Here is a 21128-nt window from a genome sequence, read left to right on the forward strand (position 1 = left end):
TGCCAGGAAGTAGCTGTAGTCTGATGATGTAAAACAGCAAGAGGAGGAGCAGCAGCAGCTTTTTTGTATTGCTATCTTTGATGCCAGACTCTGATGTTGCTGGGAATTTTAAGGTCCATCAAGCCCCATTGTTCATAAAATGGCCTGACAGGTAGCTGGGAAAGAGCCTTGGATTTGGGGAATGATTCTGAGATAAGGTGGTTGGGTTCCTGCAATGAACAAGAAGGCAGATTATGTCCTCATTTCACCATGGCCAGCATGGACAAGCTTCACATTAGGTCTCCAAAGCACCATGGGACCTGCAGAAAGTGTAAGAGATTCATGGTCTGCTCTTTGGTGGCTTCGTTCTACCATCCTCTACCAGTTGTTTCTGAGTAACATAGCAAAACCAATACAGCCCACGTAATGTCACTTTAGCTCCATGTGCTGCTACCTTAGCAGAGGCAGGTCATGACAAGGCCTCCAGATTTCAGACACTGAGACCCATCCAAAATATTTGAATCCTAGAAGAGCTGGGCTTTAATGGGAAAGCAAGGGAAGTGCTTTGCACAGCATGGTGCTGAATTAGGCCATCAATGTGTTGAAATGTCCTGTTTTTACTGTTTATTGCCTCAGAGACAGTAAAGGTCTGAGAGGCTGAGTCAATCCTGTCAATGTGGAGCAAAGCCTGGCTCTGAGGAGGGAAATTTCCTGCCCAGGCAGTGGGCTGTGGTCTCCAGAGGAGCTCTGGCTTGCCCATGTCCTGACACAAACTGCTCTGTCCCTGCCCTGAGGATGAGTGTCCTTTGCCCCTTTGTGAAGATGCTTCAGCAAGAGGACTTGTGACTGGCTCTTGCTTGAGGATGGCTGCCAAAAGGACCGTTTGAATCATAATACAGTGAGTAGAGAACTTGGAGAAGGCTCAAATGGAGGCTGCACAAGTTTTGGCAAAATGTGGTGGTCCTAGGGGAGGTCTTGTGAAGGGTGCTGCGTGCCTAATGGCGCACTGCAGAATTTTGATACCACCAGCAGGGAAGAACATGGACAGGGGGAAGCACTGGGAGGTCCCAAATCAGAAATCGGAGGGAAGCTGGAAATAGTGCTGCAGTCAGGTGGCTGCTGTGACGCCACTCCGGTAGAGAAGTGGGTTTCCATGACAGCCTGGCCCCCTGCATTACAGTAATGGGGAGGAAAGACGAGTGACCCCTTCCCTTCACTGCCTCACCAGCACCACATGCAGTGCCCAGAGAGATGGACTGGCACGGGGTGACGGGCAGGCTCACAGCCGTGTTTGTCTTGGCAGCCGTGGTGAAGGACAGGCTCAGGGGCCGGTTCGTAATGACCGGGGTGACAGGCAGGCTCAGGGGCCGTGTTTGTGGTGGCCGCGGTGACGGGCAGGCTCAGGGGCCGTGTTCCTTGTGGCCGGGGTGATGGGCAGGCTCAGGGGCCGTGTTCGTCGTGGCCGGGGTGACGGGCAGGCTCAGGAGCCGTGTTTGTGGTGCCGGGGTGACGGGCAGGCTCAGGGGCCGTGTTCCTTGTGGCCGGGGTGACGGGCAGGCTCGCGGCCGTGTTCATCGTGGCCGGGGTGACGGGCAGGCTCAGGAGCCGTGTTTGTGGTGCCGGGGTGACGGGCAGGCTCAGGGGCCGTGTTCCTTGTGGCCGGGGTGACGGGCAGGCTCGCGGCCGTGTTCGTCGTGGCCGGGGTGACGGGCAGGCTCAGGGGCCGTGTTCGTCTGGCCGGGGTGACGGGCAGGCTCAGGGGCCGTGTTCGTCGTGGCCGGGGTGACGGGCAGGCTCAGGAGCCGTGTTTGTGGTGCCGGGGTGACGGGCAGGCTCAGGGGCCGTGTTTGTGGTGCCGGGGTGATGGGCAGGCTCAGGAGCCGTGTTTGTGGTGCCGGGGTGACGGGCAGGCTCAGGGGCCGTGTTTGTGGTGCCGGGGTGACGGGCAGGCTCAGGGGCCGTGTTCCTTGTGGCCGGGGTGATGGGCAGGCTCGCGGCCGTGTTCGTCGTGGCCGGGGTGACGGGCAGGCTCAGGAGCCGTGTTTGTGGTGCCGGGGTGACGGGCAGGCTCAGGGGCCGTGTTCGTCGTGGCCGGGGTGACGGGCAGGCTCAGGAGCCGTGTTTGTGGTGCCGGGGTGACGGGCAGGCTCAGGGGCCGTGTTTGTGGTGCCGCGGTGACGGGCAGGCTCAGGGGCCGTGTTCCTTGTGGCCGGGGTGACGGGCAGGCTCAGGGGCCGTGTTCGTCGTGGCCGGGGTGACGGGCAGGCTCAGGGGCCGTGTTCGTCGTGGCCGGGGTGATGGGCAGGCTCGCGGCCGTGTTCGTCGTGGCCGGGGTGACGGGCAGGCTCAGGGGCCGTGTTCGTCGTGGCCGGGGTGACGGGCAGGCTCAGGGGCCGTGTTCGTCGTGGCCGGGGTGATGGGCAGGCTCGCGGCCGTGTTCGTCGTGGCCGGGGTGACGGGCAGGCTCAGGGGCCGTGTTCGTCGTGGCCGGGGTGACGGGCAGGCTCAGGGGCCGTGTTCGTCGTGGCCGGGGTGACGGGCAGGCTCTCAGGCGCCCCCTCCATGAGCGGGAGGCGCTCGCGGGTGGGAGGAGGCCCTGGGCTCCGCTGCCGGGCGGGCGCCGGCGGACGAGCGGCACCCGGAGCCGCGCGGCGGGCGGTGCTGCCCCAGTCCCCGCCGCGGGGCCCTCCTCCGCCCGCCGCCGCCGCTGCGCAGGCGCGGGCCGCCTCGGCGCGGGATGGCGGCGGCGGCGGGAACCGCTCAGGCGGCGGCGGCGGCGGCCGCGGAGCCGGCGGCGGCGGGGCCGGGGGAGGAGGCGGGCGCGGGGCCGCTGTGCTCCGGGCCGCTGCGCCTGGCCCGCCTGCCGCTGGCGCGGGTGAAGGCGCTGGTGAAGGCCGACCCGGACGTGAGCCTGGCCAGCCAGGAGGCCGTCTTCATCCTGGCGCGGGCCACGGTGAGGCCCTGCCCCCGGGTGCTCCCGCGCCCCCCTCGCCCGCCGGCGCCCTTGCGGGAGCGCCGCTGCTTTTGGCAAGGAAACCTCGGCTGTGAGGTAAAACCGGGCGCGGCGGTGGCCTGGCTCCGTCCCCCCGGCTGGGCACCGTCGTCCGGGACCACCGCACCACATGCCCTGGCCTGGTGGGTCCCCAAGCGCCACCCGGCTCCTCTGGTGCCGCCGCCAGCTCCCGCCACGGCCTTGCCGTGTGGGATGCGAGACCCGAGCGGTGGCTGGGCTTGCCGGCCTCCTCTGCCGCACGCAGGCCGGGCTGCTGGATGATCTGGTGTGCGGGCCGCGGCTGCCGTGGTGGTTCTGGGTGGACGCCCACTGGCCGCCGTCCTTTAGCTGTGCTCGGCAGCGTGCAAGGTGCCAGGGCTTTACGAAGGTGCAGGCAGGGCATGTGGAGGATGAGGGTGGCTGAAGGGTAGTGGTGCCAGGGGCTGCCTGTGGGAGCAAAGGCAGAGGGCAGGTGTCCTGAAAGCATCGACATGGAGTGAAGTCGAAAGGGGAGAGGGAGAGAGCTGGGCAGCGCGCCTGAACGGGGATGATGCACTGACTCAGTTTGACATCTTGACCTTTTGAACACAGGTGGTAAAGTCTCTGGGTAAATTGATGTGAGGAACCTGCTCTTGACAAGCATGGTTAACACCAGCATTAAGAGAATTTCCTTTGAACCCCTGCTCAGAATATTGTTACTTGCTATTTCTTGTTTTGTTGATATGGGACCTTCTCTTTTTTGGGGAGAAACGCATGTCAGAGCAACGCAGCTATTTGAGGATAGCTGCTTTGTCTTCTTTGTCAGGCTCGTTTTTGAAGCTTAGATGTGCCTTAATGCCAAGTTTCTCAGCGTTCTGTGGTGCTTTCACTATTTGTAGGATGTTGACCCATTCACTTGGGTTTTTCTTCTGGTGTTTTTTGAGGCTTTGAGAGGTTTGTTCTCCCTGCTCTCTTGTAAGAGAAACTTCCATACCTTGTTCTAGTGTTCATTAAGTAGACAAAACTGCTGTGGGAAATGACAGTAGTTCACAGCCCTTGCTAAGGTCTCCTCCTGGAAAATACCATTTTAGCAACTCTCCGTTCTGTGTTGCCTGTTGATTGCATGGAAACTTTCCAGGCACTATGAGCATCCAGTGTGTTCCTGTTCAGCCCAGATTTAGAGATGCTGCTGACAGAAACCTGGTGAAGTTAAAGAAGGGCTGGCTGGGCTGTGCTTTCCATATTGAAAATACATCTCCCTTTGTTAAGAAGCCTGCTGAAAACTCCTGTCCTGGTATGGTCAGTAATGCCCTGAGGTTGTAGGCTGTCTTTGTGATTCAAACTTTCCTGTGGAAATCTCCTGCTTGTCTACAAAGCTCTTGTAATGTAGTTGCTTGATGTTGTGGCAGGAAAGCACTGGGCCTTTACTGGTATGGGAAACCTCCTGTCTTAGTTGTATCAGTGCTATTAAAGCTTCGTGCCTCTCTTGTGTGGATTTCCTGTTTACCTTGGTCTGCAGGACTAGAGTATGTGATGTGTAAATCAGAACAGCGTGTACAGAGAAGGGTGGTGGGTTTTTTTTTTTTTTTGGAAAGCGTCTCCCACTACACAGTTGAGATCTGTTGGATGTCTCTCGCTGTGAGCTCACAGTGAGATTATGAGGAGGTGGCTTCCTCGCTGTGAGCATCATGCAAAAGCATCCACGTGCAAACTGTTGTCTCTCCCTTTCAATATCTTCCTGCAGTAACCTAGTAACTTTTGGGCTTGCTACTCGGCATTCACTTCCTACAGCTAAGATACCACTGGGTGGCATGCAAGGACAATGGCAGTTGTTTAATCCACTTTATCCACTGAGTGCAGGACGCATTTCATCCTCATTCAGAAAGTGCCCTGTGAACAGCTGATGAGCAGCTGGTCTCCCCAACACATTCAGGGGAGCCATCTCTAATTGTCTAATTATCTAATACACACTCAACCTGCTCTCCTCCCTTGTTGCTTTTCATGTGCATCACTGTCCAACAATAAATGCTCAACAATTTCACTTTTTATTTTCAGAATTATGTATTGTGAGGGGAAGCCTTAAGATGAAGATTCTAATTTCTTCCTAAAAATCTTTTAGGACTTTTCTTTTTCCTCATTGCCTGCAGAATGTTCTCTCTTTCCTCTCACGTTCTATGTGTGAAACTGTCTTGTTTTCGCTTTGCAGGAGTTGTTTGTGGAAACCATAGCCAAAGATGCTTACGTATATGCTCAGCAAGGAAAGAGGAAAACTCTGCAGAGAAAAGACCTGGGTATGAGACCAGTTTTTTTTGCTTTCCTTAACAAAGTGTTATTAGGATGAAGCAATCATAGGTGCTTCTCCTTTTTCCAAAGATGAGAGAGAAAAAGTTCTCTTCTACCAAATATTATGCTAATAATGTCACATACTACCTTCAGAACAAATAAACATCTTTGAATTTGGTCACTGTAATGTAATTCAAATACTGATATTTGTAGCAGATGCAAATGTGGATGTAGGTTTATCTATGTTAATTGTTATCACTGTGCTTTGCAGATAATGCCATTGAAGCTATTGATGAATTTGCCTTTTTGGAAGGTGAGTTTCTGCTTGGTTTAATTTGATTTCAATATTTTGTGTAATCATCTCCTTCTTGGGAGAGGAAGAGCTTAATCATTTGCAGAACCCTATGTTATGCTTCTTTAATAGTTAATGGTGTAACTGGTTATGTCCTTCTCCTCTCTCTGAGAAGTGAAACGCTTAACAATCGAAAGGAACTTGAGGTGCATACAGTACTTTCTAGCAAGATTTATTCTTACTCTTTTGTAATTGTTTAAAGTTATTGCATATTTCTTTGGCAGCTTATAAACAAGTTTTAGTTGTTCATGCCCCTGGATTTCCGTTATCTGTGTGATTCCCAAGACTACTTTTTGCATTTTTAGGTACTTTGGACTGAGCTGATCAGAGAAGGAGCCCTGCGGAGAAAGACTGCAGAGATGGACACAGGGTGGAAAACAGAATGATGAGAGTTTGAAAATATTTCAACGTCTCAGTCCTAGGAACTGGCAACCATAATGTTTTGTATAAAGTTTAAGTTGTTGTAAGTTCATTATTTAAAATACATATGTTTTCATAAATATTTTGTATATCATTTACCAGGGCCCTGCAGTCATGGTGAAAAGTACTCCCCAGCTTTCATCATGTAACACAGCAGTTGCTCAGAGTAGCTGTACCTGCCGCTCTCCAGGCACTCTGCAGCAATATGAAGCCTTCTGTGGGGAGCAGACTGGCTCAGATGTCCAGGCATGTTTTTTTAATGAAAATGTATTTTTCTTTGTATATGTTTGTCTCTTTGTCAAACACAATTAAATTTGTTGTTGAATAGCTGTCCTGATTTCTCCTCTGTGTTACGGGGATGAAGGGATTGGTATTCCTGTATGCACTGTGGAAAATGAGGTCGTACTTTGGAAAGGATGCCTGCTAATGGCGTTTTACTTTTGCTAATCATTTCCTCAAGGCATCTGTCTCAGTGGAGCCTAGGTCTCCTCCAGGAACTGGGTGAGCTCCAAGGAGACTCAGTTATTGTCCCTAGGAGCGTACAGCTTCCAAAAATTTCCACAATCACTGTATCTGCAAGTAGTAGCATGACAGCTCTTGTAGTCAAAAATGTAATCAATATGCTATTTTGAATGCTGGATTGAAGTCAGGTGCATTATGCTGCCACCGCTGTTCTCCTGTTCTGTCGTTCCTGAATCTGGCAAAAAAATTTCCCTGGGGGTTGCATCTGGTCCCTGTGACTTGCACTTGGCCTACTAGGTGCAGAGATCATAACTTGTGTAATTAACACACATATACAGCAAGCATTCAGCATATATTGCTGCCCTAGAGAGTGGTATGTGTGCAAAAGAGAATCCCTTGCAGCGCTCAGGCACTGTCTATGCCTCTCCTGATTCCAGGACTCAGCAGACTACTTGAATTTAACAAGCTAGAAAGGAAGATGCATCCTCTTGGCTCCAGGGTTCGGGAACACTGAAGAGAGGCAAAAATGGAATCTCAGACCTTTCCTTGTGGTTGTTTTTGATGGGGAATGTGCTGTCATTGCTAACGTGGCTCTGAGTTTTACCGTGTTGCAGTCTGTTATCAAAGGGCCAGTTTTGGTCTAAATTCTGTCATGGAGCGACAAAGGAGGGTTATCTCTTGATTAAAAAGACCATTCAGTGCGATGAGTGAGGTTGAAGGATGCACGTTCCTTTCAAATGAGGGGACTTAAAAATTACTCTGAGTTACCACAAACTCAATTAGTTTGAAAGTGGTGGTAAGAACAAAGACCCCCAAGGGAGCTACCCCAGGCTGTGGGCAAAACCGGTCACTCTCAAGAAGCACTTTGAAGTTTACTCAAAGTCTGATCTGTGTAGACATGTTGTGGATGAGATGCCATCGCTGCTGAGCCTGCTTAGGTGTTTGTTCAGATCACAATCTGGGAACATTTGCCGGCAATATACAAACCCATTTGTCTCTGAGCTGTTCACCTTCTCGCCTGCTGAGAGAGGGCCTGGTATAAGTATCGGGGACACTGGAGACCTTTTGGTGTTTGTGTGTTTCCCAGGGTGCAGCTATGCAGAACCCACTAGCCGTACTGTTCCTCGCAGGGCTCTTGCACGGTCCTGTCTTTGCCAGTAAGTTCCTTTTTCCTTCTCATTGTCTCGTGGCTCTGCCTTTGGCTCTTGCAGAGGAGAGAAAGGGGCTTCTATGGGTGTGCAAACAGGTGCAAGGCTGTGTGCAGGCTTCATTCGTCTCTGATGCTTTCTATGTGAGAACATTGCATCTTTCCTACTATCGGCCACTGTCTGAGCAGTGGAGGGGTTGTCTGCACTGAGCAAATGATTTAAGGTTTGTCTCCGAGGAAACTACCGTGCGTTAATCTTGACGGCAGTTTGTAGCCTGTGAGCTGCTTTGTGCTGCAGATGATGCTTGAGTTTCATTTGAGATACCTTGCCACTTTACATCCTAGCTTGCATTGCAGTAGCACGTAAGTAGAAGAGACCAGGGGACTGATGTCCTATTATAGAACACAGCTAAACACAGCCTTTTCTTAGAGTAATAGTCAGACAGGATATTTAGCCTAACCAGCCAGGTCTTAGAGGTCAAATGGGTCATGTCCTTTATAACTACTCTAAATCTCTATCTTATACTGAAGCCATTTGTTCAAGGCAGCAGGTGTCCGGAGTCTTGTGCGTGGAGCTCAGTGCCTCCTCCCGGCTAAAGCAGGAAAACCGATGAGTTATAACTGGGGTAATGCTGAGCTTGATGGTTTGTGACTGCAGGTGCTGGAGCCATCAGCAGAGAGATTGAGCAGAGGAACCTATTTGCAGAGAGGGGCTGCTGCAGGAGACAGAGCTATTTTCTCCATGTCGGGCATGGTGAGTTCTCCCTTCACCTGCAAGACACCGGAATCCTTTAAACTTTCTCACTCAGGATCCACCCATCATCCTTCAGATGTTTCATTATGTCAAAGTTATCCTAGTCTCTCTTCCCTCAGGGGATTAAGGACAGAAGTTCCCTAGATATGCTGGGGACTCTTCTCCCTAACAATCCAATGTTAAGAGCATTTTTTGTTAAATAGGAACTGGTGAGTAGTCAACAGGTCTGTTCATCCGCATGAAAGAGGCTTCATTTTCTGTACCAAAAAGTGTTGCATGTGGTTGGATTCTACATCAGGCAATGGGGTTGAATTCTGTGTTTGGATCCTTTTGATACTGTGTAAGTTCAGGAGCATTATGGGCTTTTGGTTCTCAGGATTAATCTTGGAACGGGTGTCAGTTAGAGGACAGGACATCCTTAGTTTACTGTGAGGAGAAAGTAGGAAATATCTCCAGTTGTTCATCAAGGAAATAGCTGTGGCGTTCAAGAACAGCCCATAGTCTCGATTCCTTTTACAATCAGCAAGGGTACATAAAATCAGCTTTACCCGTTTTTAGCAGAGATGTGAAAATGGCTTTAACGTGTATGGCCAAAAGTCTGAGGTTTCTTTAATCAGATTTAGGTAATTTTTCTCAGTGCAGAAGAGCAATACCTATACAGATTTAATTTTTAGTGTTTGAAATGAATCTGAGGTTCTTGTAGAAGCAGTAGACTGTCTAAAATTACCACATCCAAGTTGAGGACTTTCTGCAGTGGCAGTTTGTGATCACCAGAGGAAATGACAAATAACAGTCAAAAGAGTAAAAATAAAATATAGATGACAGATAATGATAAAACAGTAAACATATACAGTAAAAATAAAACCTGGAGATAATGGTAAAAGCAGTGAACATACAAAACAGGAAGAATGAAACCTTTGCTGTTGCAGCCTTTTTTGTGCTTTTGAGCCACTGCAGGTAGAGCTGGTTGTAAGACTTTTCCTCTCCCCGATTGCTTCTCCCGGCCCTGCAGAAATGCTAGTGGAAGGGACTGTAAGGGTATAGCATGATCCACCATTTTGTGGATCGGTGTTGCTGGACTGTGTGAAGGACTGTGTCCTTCCTATATTGCTGTGGGGATGGAAGAGCAGGGGTTAATGATGTTGTCAGCCAGCTGGGTCCTTCGCAAAGCGACCACCTGTCTGAGGCCTGACTGGGTGAAAAGCATCCACAAGAATCTCTGGGGAGTGGCTGATATGCTGCAAATTCCTACCTAGTTTACTGCTCACTCGCTTCCCTGTGCAAAGAAATCCTGAGGCAGCAAGCAGCAGGTTTAGTGCAAATGCAAGTTTAAAATGTTTTTACATATTTCCTGGTGCAATGCAGCATGGAGATGGTGGCAGTGTCTTGCACTGATTCTGTGAAGATCAATGTTTAAATCAGGGCAAAATGAAACTTTTGCAGAACACACTATGTTTGGAACTCCAGTAGATTAAAGGAAATGAATTAAAGTATTATTGAACTACTCAATAGACGCTCACAGGGAAGAAAACTGGCCTTAAAACATGACGAAATGAAGTTTTATGTCAACCAGCCCTTAGAATATGGACAATGCTATTTGGAAAAATAGCCCATTTTAGAAAGATTTCCAGAAGAAACAGCTATTAGCAAATACTCACTGGAATTTCACAGACTCGAAATACAGCAAAATAAACTGATCTAAGTCCTATCTGTTGTGGTCCCAGGTCTCCCCTGTTCCTACATGCACCTCTGGCTGCATGGTCCCACCTTCCTTTCTTCTGGTACTAGTGCAACTGTGGCAATACAGGAGGTATGGGGAGCTGACTCAGCTGTGAAATTAGGATTTTTAGGGCCAGATTTGTTTTCAGCTGGATCAGCTCTGTGAACTGGTTCCTCAGGCTCTAAGCAACAAGAGTTGGGATATTTTTGCTTCCCTGAATCCACTGGATGCCTAGGCTCTCCACTCACTTAGTTATGTATCGTTCAGTACCTTCGAGATCTGTGATTCAATAACAGCAGAACATTCACATGTTCTCTTTGCTAATCAATGTATTAGTCTATTCTCACCCCATCCTTTGTGATCTCATTAAAGGACATATAACCTACTATCTCCTAATTATTAATTTTGAATTGCACTGTTTTTATAGTATAGTGCTCTTACCAGTCGATAATGAAATGTTTTCCTTCTGATCTACAACCACAATAAATGCACCTATGGCACTTGTAAAAGGCCTCCTCTGTGTGGTTTCCACATGTGGTGTTCACGCTGAAGGAATCCCTTGCCCATGCAGACTTCCTGAGGGTGCACCATGTCTTGTTGTTCATTGTTTGTGTCATGCTTGACAAGAGAAAGCCTTGACTCGAGCCCAGGCCTCCCCAGCATAATGTAGATTGTAAGTAATAATCTTTTCCAGGTCTATGGGGATTATGAGTTTGTCCATCTTGTGTTTCACAGATGTCTCTGGAAGTCCTGTAAGTGTGGATGTTGGAAAGTGCAGGTCCAACTGTCTGTCCCAGTGGATTAGCTCCCACCAGCCTGGCCTCCTGGGGCTCTCCAGACACTCCTCCATGCTGGATTTTCTCAAAACTAAGAAGGTGAGAAATATGTATTTGTGTCATCCCCATGGCAGGAGCAGTTGGGTCTGGGTGAAGGTCACACACTGGTGGCTGGGGCTGTAATTTCATATTTGTTTTAAAATACCAGCTGCATGCTTTCAAGTCATTTGCTGCTTCAGTGGAGTAAACCAGTCACTGAGTATCTTGTCCTGCCTCAGCTTACAAGCAGTGAAGTATATAAGTCAGATAAAAATAAACTATCCAGCACTATTAGGGACCTCATGGCAGAGAAAGAGCCAATGTTGAGCTGAGTGCCAAGAAGGTGTATTACAGTACCCGCCTGGATGCTCCAAACAGCATCCAAGTATATTTCTGGTCTCCCCCAGACAAGCAGTGAAGGTGACATGGCTACATCTGCTCTATAGGAGAGCTGGTGTCTTATTTTCAGAGTGACCAGAGGCCTTTCCCTGGTCAGTTTATTTCATGATGCACAGCAAAACCTGGCCTTTGAAGTGCTTGTGCCATTCCCTTATCATGTATCATATGTCACTCCTATAAGTGACTAGAAGGAACCTGTGCATTCAGGGACACAGCTATGCACAGACTGTGATGCTCTCCTTGTACCAGGAGAGCTGAGGATGTCTAACGTTCCGTCTCTGTCCTATCTAGCATCAGGATATCTAACCCTGGAGAGGGAATGGGAACAAGCTTTGCAGGATGCTATACCTGTGTGTCCTGTAAGTGTTTACCTGGGGGTCTGCAGCTGTGGAAATACTGCTGTTGTCACCATTGTGGCACTACAGGGACAACATCTTCCAGGCTGGCAGGTCCACATTCATTCCCCAGGGCTGTCATCACTTTTTATGCTGGACCTACAGAACAGGGTGAATCTACGACTGCTTTAGCCTTTACTGTTCAGCTGATGGTAGCAGAGTTTCTGGGAATAAATGGGTTTGTTATAAACATCAAAGGCAGCACTACAGCAACACAATGCTGCCATGCAGGGAGAGAGGAGTAAAAGCTGAGTCAGTTCCAGGTCAGAAGTTTTTATAAGGGATTTGATGCTGAAAGTAGTTCTCCATGTCTGTGCTTTACAAGTGAATATGCTACTTGCCCTGTTCCATGCAGCTGCAGGTCAGACGTCCCGATTCAGCTCTGTGGCCTGGAGCTGAGCGTTCCTGCCCACCAGGTTCCTGTTGTGAGCCCACTCGTGTGCATGTGGAGCGGCTCCTGCTCTTCGAAGGGGTCCAGGAGGTGGAGGTGATTGAAGGCTGTCAGTGCAGCACATGCCCCGAGGAGTGTCTCCGTCTCCCAGCTCTGAAAACCTTCTTTCCAGACTCTCCCTGGGAGGTGACAGTTGACGTGGGAAAGTGCTCTGACCCATCCTACAGTGCAGGTATGGGAGTGATGGGAAGGGCCCTCCTTCCCCGAGAAATATTGGGAAGAGCCCTTCTGTCTGATCAGCACCTTTTCTGCAGCATGAGAGCTTGGAGCAAGATCTAACAATGCTATTCAAAGCTTGTTTGACTTATAAGGGAACAAGATTGTAGTTCATATTATTGGGACTTGGGTTTTCATTCTCCTTCTTTTGCTGAGCCCTTATAGCACAGATCTGCAGGTGAAGTAGCAATTCATTGCCTCTGTGCGTGGTGTGAGCATGGAATTAAAACCACCTCATTATGAGAAAGTATCTCTTAACTGGAGGTCAAAGAATCACAAAATAGTCCAGGATGGGAGAGACCTTTAGGGGCCTCTGCTCCAACCCACTTGCTCAAAGCAAGGCCACCTGGATCAGGATGCTCCAGGCTGTGTCTGGTCAAGGTCTGAATATGTCCATGGATGGAGATCTCACCACCTCTCTGGGCCCCTGTTCCAGTGTTTGGTCACCCACATGGTGAAAGAGGATTTCCTTATTTCTGATGGGAATTTCCCTTTTTCCAGCTTCTGCTGTTTCCTCTTGTCCTGTCCCTCTTCCCCTCTGAGAAGAATCTGGTTCCATCTTCTGTACATCCTCCCATTATGTCACTGTAGACAGCAACAGGGTCTCCCTTTTGCCCTCTTCCCTCCTGGCTGAACAAAGACATTTTTCTCAGCCTCTCCTCAGATGTCCTGTGCTCCAGCCCCCAGGCATCTTGGTGGCCTGGGCCTGGCTTGCTCCCGTCTGTCCCTGCCTGTATTGTACCGAGGCACAAACAAACAGGGCACAGTGCCCCACATGTAGTCTCAGCAGAGCCAAATGGAGACGGATAATCCCTTCCCTTGCCCTACTGGCCACAGTTCTGGTAATACAGCTCGGCAAGCAGTTGGCTTTCGCAGCAAAGGCACATCTCTGCTTACATGGTGTTCCCACTGCATCTGAGAGCGTGTCCTTAGGTTCTTGGTGGCAGTGCTGTTTAAACTGCCTAGCCACCTGGCCCTGTTCCTTCCCATCCTTTCCTAGTCACTCCATTGCACCCACACGGCTATTTGCATGGCTCTGTAGCATGCTGGATCATGGAACCGCCCCAGCCAGAAAAATAACCTGATTATAAAAAATGCGCTGAAAATAGACTGGAGTAGGGTTAGGACCAAGAGATAATACACAGCAGGATGATCAAGATAGGTTCCTGCCTGTTATGCCTTATGGTGAATACTGCATTGGATTTACACTGTATCTGGACTGATATCAAGGCTTAAAAATGAGAGTGTTTTGATATAAACTGTTGCTGGCTCTAAACAACCCTTCCCTGTAGTTGGGAGCAACAGAGATCCTTAACTAGTGATAACTAAGAAATGGAGTTTCATTTCTGACCTTCTGAAGTGTCCTTTCATCTCAGCATCAGTGAACTACATTGATGTTTCAAAAATCTATTGGAAATAGAAACCCCAAACTAGGTGGTTCCAGACAGATCAAAACCTTCGACAGGAATAAAGTTGAAATAGTTCATTTTGACTAATATTGTGTTGTCTTGTGAGTTATCCCACATACATACAAAATAACCTGAGAGCCAAGTCAGTCAAGATGAACTGATCTGTTTTTATCAAAATGAAAAGTCTTATTGAAGTGATTTTCCACAATTGCTTGCTAAAAGCAGTTCTCTTTAAACTTGTTGATGTTGTTTTATTTGCATTTCTGCAGCTAAAAACATCCTACCAAAAAGCTTTCAGGCAGCAGTTCTTGTGACATGGCTGTGCAACAGCCACTAGAGAGGGACAGAGTCCTGCCATCTTCATGGGGGCTAGAAAAGCAGCACTGGGGTATGAGCTTGGATGGGTTGGGTAGGCCAGATGGGTGGTCTAGAGGATAGGAATTAGAGGGGCTTTGCTTTTGGATGCATGTACGATCATCTGAGAGCTTTAGGAGAGATCTGTACACCTTGTGCTCCTGCAGCGGTACAGCATGTGTAATCCTGCAGCAAGACCCTGCAAAGGGAGAGGAAAATTAGGCAGTGTGAAGTATATTTTCCCAGGGGTGGGAGAATCAGCGGAGACATTTACTTCCTAGATGTGTGACTGGAAGGTGCAGGTTGATGGCTGTTATCTCCAGAGTGGTTAATGGAAGATTGGTCATTCAGTGGTAATAGCCCAGGGCTGGGAAATGCGGACTCGGTCCCAGCTTTGCCTCTGCCCTAGGGCAGGTCTCTGCACTTTCCTTCTGGATTTTCCCCTTTAAAGTCAGGCTGAGATTTTCAGTGTGATATTAAAGACTGGTAATATTAGAAAGGTTGAGGTCCTGGAGGAGAATGTTAAAATCTCACCCAGAAATACTAGGCTTCCAAAATTTAGATGTGATCTTCTTTCCCCTTCTTGAGGCATCCCAGAGAGATTTGCTTTCAGAAAGTGCTGTTCCCTCCCTCAAAAACCCCTTCTCATCCTTGGCCAAGGGACATCTCCTCGGGCAGCTGACAGAGGCACAACTACAAGGGGTCAGAAAACCCTTAAACCATTTTTGAGCCAGGAAACGAGCACAAGCCCTGAAGCACCAGCTCCCAAGGAGTGGGATTGGGGAAGACTAGATTATATTTAGGGCCAAAACCCAAGATCGACCCCTGCATCGAATTTACCACCCTTCTTCCCCTCCTTTAGCTCATACAATAGCAATTTTAATCCTTATTTCCTTAATGAGGGAGAGAAGACGGTGAGCCACAGAGGACAGGCTGTGTCTGTTTCCTTCACACTGGGCATTTGTTATTTGCTGGAAGAGCCCCTGGGGAGGCCAGATCCATCCCCCTATCCTGCTGCCTCATGTCGAGCAGAAGAACCAGTTTACCTGGGCAGCCAGGACCTGCCACAAAGATGGTGTGTCCTGGACTGGAGGTGAAACCGCAGCAAAGACGAAGGCCTCCAGCGTATCCACCAAAGCTCTACTTTCCCATAGCGATCACCCTCCCTGGTAATTCTCGGGGATACGGGAGAAAGTCCTGTCCTTTACCTTGGGTTTAGAAAATGAGTGATGCCTGGGGAAACACTGACTGCCCGTGGGACGTCTCTGCTCTTGCAGCGCTAGGATTGCTGGCGTACTTAAAAATCAGATGAGGTATGTCAAACCTGAATGTAACTTTTTACTTAGGGAACTTTTCATTGAGTTAAAGATTGAATATGGAAGAGAAGGCAAAGCAGGACTCACTCCTGCCTCCCCAGAACAGGCAGCATCATCTGCATTCCCTTTCCTCCCCTTGTGTACCACCTCTGTCTGTCCCGCAGCATCCCTCCAGGTGCCTCCACTCCTCCCCATCCTGCTCCTTAGTCCCAGCTCCCCACACCTGGCTCCAAACCCAAAATCCACATTCAGACCCTTACCTACAGCTGAGGGAAGAGCTGCACTGGTGCCAATGACATGCAGGTCCCAGGCTGGGTTTTGTCCTGATGCTTGGCTCTTGTGTGAAAAGGAAGGTTTGGGGGAGGGAGGGTGGTTCAGGTGTGGACCAGCTGGACCACTTAGTAACAGCACCCTCGGGAAGCACTTCCCCACCAAGTGTTTCCTTGTGAGATCAGCCCAGCGCCAGCGCAAGACCATGCTCCTGCGGCGCAATTGGACGTAATGTCTTCCTGGTGCCAGCGTGGGGAGATGCTGCCTCCATCCCCTAGCCCTGTCCGGCTCGTCTGCCCGTGTGGAGAACTGAGAACCCAGCAGAGCCCAGCCCAGCAAAACAAATCCTTTGGGGGTGTCTGGCCATGCAGACAGCCCAGTTCCAAGCAGGGGACAAAGGGTGACAGGGAGCTCAGGGTGATGGGGAGCAGCAAGGGCAGGTGTTTTTGAGCTGGGTCCAGCCGTAGTGATCTGGCCCCTTCTCCTCCTGAAGGGGGCTGCAGATACTTTGAGGGAAAGCTGGGCTTTTTCGTGTTGTATAATTGGGAAGCATCTGGCATCCCTGAAAGGATCAGGGGGATGGTGGACACCAGGTATGAGTATGAGCCAGCAGTCACCCTCATTGCAAATAAGGCAAATTACATCCTGGGTTACTTTGGAAGGAGGGTAGCGGGCTGAAAGGATTGTGCAGAGGCGAGGCGTATGGCAGATTATGGTAAAAAGCTGGCTTGAACTGAGGGGATATTTGCAGGGGTTTATTGCAGCTGGAAGCATCAGCAACCATGCAGCTATTTACTTCCCTAGATTAGGAGGAATTTAAAACACAAGTGTCTTAAAGAGAGCCAGCTTCACCCAAACTGCAGCTTCACCCAGTTTTCACATTAGGCATCAGGCATACAGAAAGCACGTTGCTTTGGTGACCAGCGTGGCTGATGTGAGCTGATGCTCTGATTCCCTTGCTGGACCCTCTTGTCTAAATCTCTGCTATCCATTTCCAGTCCAGCCCATTTCCCAGTAAGGAAAGCGGATGATCTTCTGCTCGTTCACGTGTGACTCTGCCCTCTGAGTCAGAGGAGCAGAGCCAAAGCAAGGAAGGCATTGGGAACCCATGGCCAGGGGATGGAGGTGGGGGGGGGGGGGAACTGGCCTTCCCCTTGGGACCGTGGGGTGTTGCTGCATTGGCTCAGCTCATCATCGGCTCCTTGTCCCTGTGAGCTGCTCAGAGACTGGGCTAGAGCCACTGCCAGGGAGCTGGCTTGTGGTGGGGACAACAAGGCTGCAGAGCGCTGGCAGCTGGTGGTGGGGGGGGTCAGTTGCCTTGTGGACAACAGCACCCTGAGCAAGTTCGGAGAGAAATGCTGAATGGTTAAACGGGAAATAATGCCCGCCAGCTGCCTGGTGTGAGAGCACATCTCTGGAAAAAGCTCCCCCATGAATATTTTATATTCAAAGACGTTCTTTCTCAAAGATAGTGTGTGATACTTCATACTGTCTCCCTAGCAATGTGACTTTTGAGGGCTCAGATGTTTCTGCTGGTATTCAGTGTTTTTGTCCCGAATAACTTCACTTTGTCCCATGGTCTGAAACGGAGGAACAAATTCTACAGCTGAGGCCCTGAGCTGGCAAAATAAATGTGCCCCAAACCGTTACCTGAAGAACATCACTCAGAAAGCCAGCACTTTCTACACCAGGCGTCAGGCGCTGGCGCCTGAGCCGTGTCTACTCCACACGTCGGACCTGTGGGGAAGAGGCTGCAGCTGCAATGGTCTCAAATGGGGGACCAAATTAAATTTTCTTCTCATTTCCTTTCAGGTGGACTTTCCTGTCTGCCCACAAAGTTTAACACTGCTCTGGTCAAAAACCCAAGTGGCAAAGAGGTAGTTCGGATGCTGGAGAACTGCGAAATGAAGGAAAAATGCTATCGGGTTTCCCAGGTGGAATATTATTACGAAATTGTTCACAGCTCCACGGGACACAGAGAGGAACGGCTCAAGGTTGGTCTCCTACAGCTCAGCCTTCCCTCTCGTAGGCTCAGCTGGATTGCTGCATCAGCATGCTGGATTTAAACAGTCCAGCGGATGCTCTGATACAAGCAACTTCACCCCGGTATAGCTAAGCGCACGCTGGCCACAAACTATTGTAAATATTGCACATTTAAGTTATCCTACTGGAGCAAATGTGTTTTACTGCCACCAATTTGTTTACACACCAGTGCCATAAAGTAACAAACTGCCATTTCTTTGCAATGAGAATTTATTTTCAAAAATTAAAGAACAGGTATTTATTTAAAATATGTTTTATGTTCCAATAGTAACATTTCATTTCAACAGAGAGTGCTCCCTACTTGAAGATGGGTTTTGTGCACAGGTGCCAATGGCTCAAAAAGGTCTGGTGTGCCCCCCCAAATACTTCTCCCTACAAATTTGCCTTCCTGCTGCCCTTGCACTACAAGACCGATGCCCGTGTGCCCACACTGCTGCAGCCTGGCTGTGTATTCAGCCTGAGGATGCAGGGGGAGGGAGGCCAGTCCCCTGGGGTGTCCCCAGTGTGGTGCTGCAGGGGATTTTCATGCCTTTGTTTTGCAAATCTTTGCAGGAAATTGATGTGGGAAGGTGCTTGGGCAGCTGCTCCTCAGGGGATCCCTGCTTCCTTAGGTAAGCACAGCTGCCAGGATTTCAGCCTGTCCCCCCCAGTAACTTCAGTGAAAGCCCTGCAGCTATGCAGGGTCTCAGATGCCAAAGGAGAGTTTTCCTGGCACGTCTCATTCCTGGACATGTCTGCACACATTCACAGTCAGGTTCAAGCTGCCTCTGGGAGCCTTTGCAGTTTCAATTCATCTTGAGTAACATCTCTGTAGTTCCCGGGGCAGGATTTGGAGGGGTATCACAGAAGCAGGTTTTGGGCAGCACTCAGAGCTCTCTCTGGACATTGGAAATGTCTCTTGGACATTTCTGGACGTGTAGGGACTGGCTGCGAGGTCAAAGATAAAGGGGAGCAGCATCTGCTCCATTGCTCTGAGAGATAAAGAATAACCTGCCAGCAATGATGCTGACTTATACTAGCAGCTGGTTATAGAGCAGGCAGTCCCCCAAGTTTGCCCGCATCCTCCCCAGGCACAGATGGGAACATGTCCTGACAGCAGCCTTCTCTGCAGACCAGGATGTGCCGTTCCCACTACTCGGTCTGCTCCACAGCCTTTCCCAGGGACTGTGGAGGGACAGGGGCCAGAGATGCCTGCAGGGCAGCCAGAGGAGGCTGAGGAGGAGCGGGATGCTTTCGGGCAGGCTGGTTCAGCTTTGTGGTGTACAGTTATTTCAGGCCGGGGGGGGCAGCGCTTTGTGTTGCTTGCAGACCTACTTGGCATATGCAGCTTGTTTGGTGCTGGGAAGGTGGTAAACACAGAGGGAAGCAAATCTAACTGCAGGGAAATAAAGAAGCCCTGTTTTCCATAGGCAAGGAGGGAGGAAGTGGTTTGCTGAGTTGCTGAGTTATGCCGCGAGCAAGGAATAAAAACCCCCTTGTCAAATGCGCCCAGGAAGGAGCTGCCTCTCTTCTCCCAGCTCCCTTGCCCGGGGCATCTGCCCTTTTTCCAGGTGATAAAAAGCAGCATCTTGGTACTGTTCCTACCGCCCTGTCCTCTGTGCAGTGCCCATTGACTTAATGGGGTACCAGCAGCTGAGGGCAGGGGCTTTTTGTTCCATATTTGTCACCTGAAACAAGCAGGACCCCAGACTGTGGACTGTGAACCCGTATGAGCTCCCGGAGCAGTCAGGAGCCATGAGATCAGCCCTGCCCCGTCGGTGGGGGATCCTGGGGTGCTGGGAGGACCGGGGGCTGCGCCACCCTTCACTGGAGAGTTACTGGGTTTGTCTCTAACTGCAGGGAGTCACAAGGCGGAGAGAAATGTCTGGTTCGGGGAGAAGCTACCTCCAGCCGCTGCGCCCCTCACCGGTACGATGTACACACGTTCAGGAGCCGCAGAGACCGTGTTCGCACCGTCCTTGCCATCCAACAGTGCAAGTGCAGGGGCTAGTGGCTCTGGAGACTGGGCATCAGGGCGGGAATGTAGCCGGGCTTGTGGCCTGCCATGCCTGGTGTCCTGCAAGACCCCTGCCAGACTGTCTGTACTATATGTAAATGAGAGAAGGCTATTTTATGAATAAAAGATATTTTAAACAGTGCTCGTATAAATCAACTGCCTACAAAATATTTGGCAGCTTTTAAAATAAACATTGTGGGCAATTTGCAGCTCCTTGGGGTGCTGCTGTTTAGTTCCCCAGCCCATAGGTCTGCGCAGGCATCCTGGGATGAGCCTGCCTGTGGTGCCGCGGAGAGAGGATGTGGCTGTCTGGCACGGGCCAGAGGGCATTGCAGGCCGGGCTGCTCCCATTTACAAAACTTGAAGCAGGGAGAAGAGAAGGAAAGGGGCTGTGTGTTGTCTGGGAGAAAGCAGGGGAGCACGTGAGCAAAGGTGGGGATGAAGGTGTCCCTTCTGCAGTGCGACTGAGCCCGGTTCGACTCGCGTTATCCTGCGGGGCACACAGCTCTGGCTGGTGAACAGGAATGTGCCCAGGGAAGAGGAAGGGAAGGATCCAAAAGATTTGAATAGTTTCCTCTTTCAATTAATGCAAGCCTGTGCCCCATGCCTGCAATTGCCTCCCTGTGTATTCTGGATAATTAACAGCCCTTTCACCCTCCAAACATCAGGTTCGAATAAATTATAGATGCCAACTGGCCAAGCAGCCTTCAGCTTTTCTTCTAATTGCATTAACCTGGAAGTGTCTCTGCCCTGCAGCAGTGGGGATCCAGACCTGCCCGGCCAGGGAGCACAGCACCCTTTCTGCCTGGTCTGGGTCTGGAGCAGAGATGGGCAAGGAGCCTGGCCAGAGCTGCGACTAGAGACAGACGGACGGTGCCTGCTCTGCTCCTGCAGCTTCCTGTTTCCTTCCCAAGCTGCTAGGGAGAGCCGGTGTCTGAGGGCCCTGTTCACAGAGATTTCCCTATTCACAGGTCAATTAAAGATCTAACAGGCTTTTCTAATCCTGCTCCTTTTATCTGCTGTGCTGGCTTTTAATGTACAACAGTAATTTTTCTGTTAAGTCACAGGGCATTAAAACAAATGCCAGATGTAAAGAGTCCACACATACTGTATCAACACAGCTACCTTTATCAACCCAGCTTCTCTCTGGTTCAGAAATATTAGCGAAGAATTGGCTTTTATCCCATCATCCTGAGTTCATAGGGTTCTCAGAATATTTATTTCATTAATATCAATCATTCACAATTGTTATCAGCAAACGCCCTTTAATCTCTAGGAAGCCAGTTAGCTTTCTTTTTTTTTTAAAAAAAAAAGCTAATTTCAATTGTATGTCTCCTGGTGATAGTGAGTTGCTGCTAAAACACAGTGTATGGCAT

At 49.9% G+C, this 21128-nt stretch overlaps 2 protein-coding genes across 2 annotated transcripts; both read left to right on the forward strand.

Moving 5' to 3' along the window:
* Positions 1-2716: 2716 nt before the first annotated feature.
* On the forward strand, positions 2717-6085 carry POLE4 (DNA polymerase epsilon 4, accessory subunit). The gene is made up of 4 exons (XM_068919515.1): positions 2717-2932; positions 5157-5241; positions 5505-5546; positions 5891-6085. The coding sequence occupies exons 1-4, from the start codon at positions 2717-2719 to the stop codon at positions 5902-5904; spliced, it is 357 nt and encodes a 118-aa protein (XP_068775616.1). The 3' UTR covers positions 5905-6085.
* Positions 6086-7540: 1455 nt separating this feature from the next.
* On the forward strand, positions 7541-20449 carry LOC104140886 (uncharacterized). The gene is made up of 7 exons (XM_009669892.2): positions 7541-7624; positions 8273-8368; positions 10824-10963; positions 12053-12320; positions 17526-17707; positions 18309-18367; positions 19596-20449. The coding sequence occupies exons 1-7, from the start codon at positions 7564-7566 to the stop codon at positions 19744-19746; spliced, it is 957 nt and encodes a 318-aa protein (XP_009668187.1). The 5' UTR covers positions 7541-7563; the 3' UTR covers positions 19747-20449.
* Positions 20450-21128: the final 679 nt, after the last annotated feature.

Source organism: Struthio camelus, chromosome 26 (assembly GCF_040807025.1).
Source record: "Struthio camelus isolate bStrCam1 chromosome 26, bStrCam1.hap1, whole genome shotgun sequence".
In the NCBI taxonomy this organism is placed as follows: Eukaryota; Metazoa; Chordata; class Aves; order Struthioniformes; family Struthionidae; genus Struthio; species Struthio camelus.

Bases quoted from the DNA above. Each gene is read 5' to 3' on its own strand.
- POLE4 (XM_068919515.1), top strand. From the start codon at position 2,717: ATGGCGGCGGCGGCGGGAACCGCTCAGGCGGCGGCGGCGGCGGCCGCG. The intron at 2,933-5,156 runs GTGAGGCCCTGC...TTCGCTTTGCAG, and splicing joins TCATCCTGGCGCGGGCCACG to GAGTTGTTTGTGGAAACCAT. The intron at 5,242-5,504 runs GTATGAGACCAG...TGTGCTTTGCAG, and splicing joins TCTGCAGAGAAAAGACCTGG to ATAATGCCATTGAAGCTATT.
- LOC104140886 (XM_009669892.2), top strand. From the start codon at position 7,564: ATGCAGAACCCACTAGCCGTACTGTTCCTCGCAGGGCTCTTGCACGGT. The intron at 17,708-18,308 runs GTTGGTCTCCTA...AAATCTTTGCAG, and splicing joins ACAGAGAGGAACGGCTCAAG to GAAATTGATGTGGGAAGGTG. The intron at 18,368-19,595 runs GTAAGCACAGCT...CTCTAACTGCAG, and splicing joins GGGGATCCCTGCTTCCTTAG to GGAGTCACAAGGCGGAGAGA.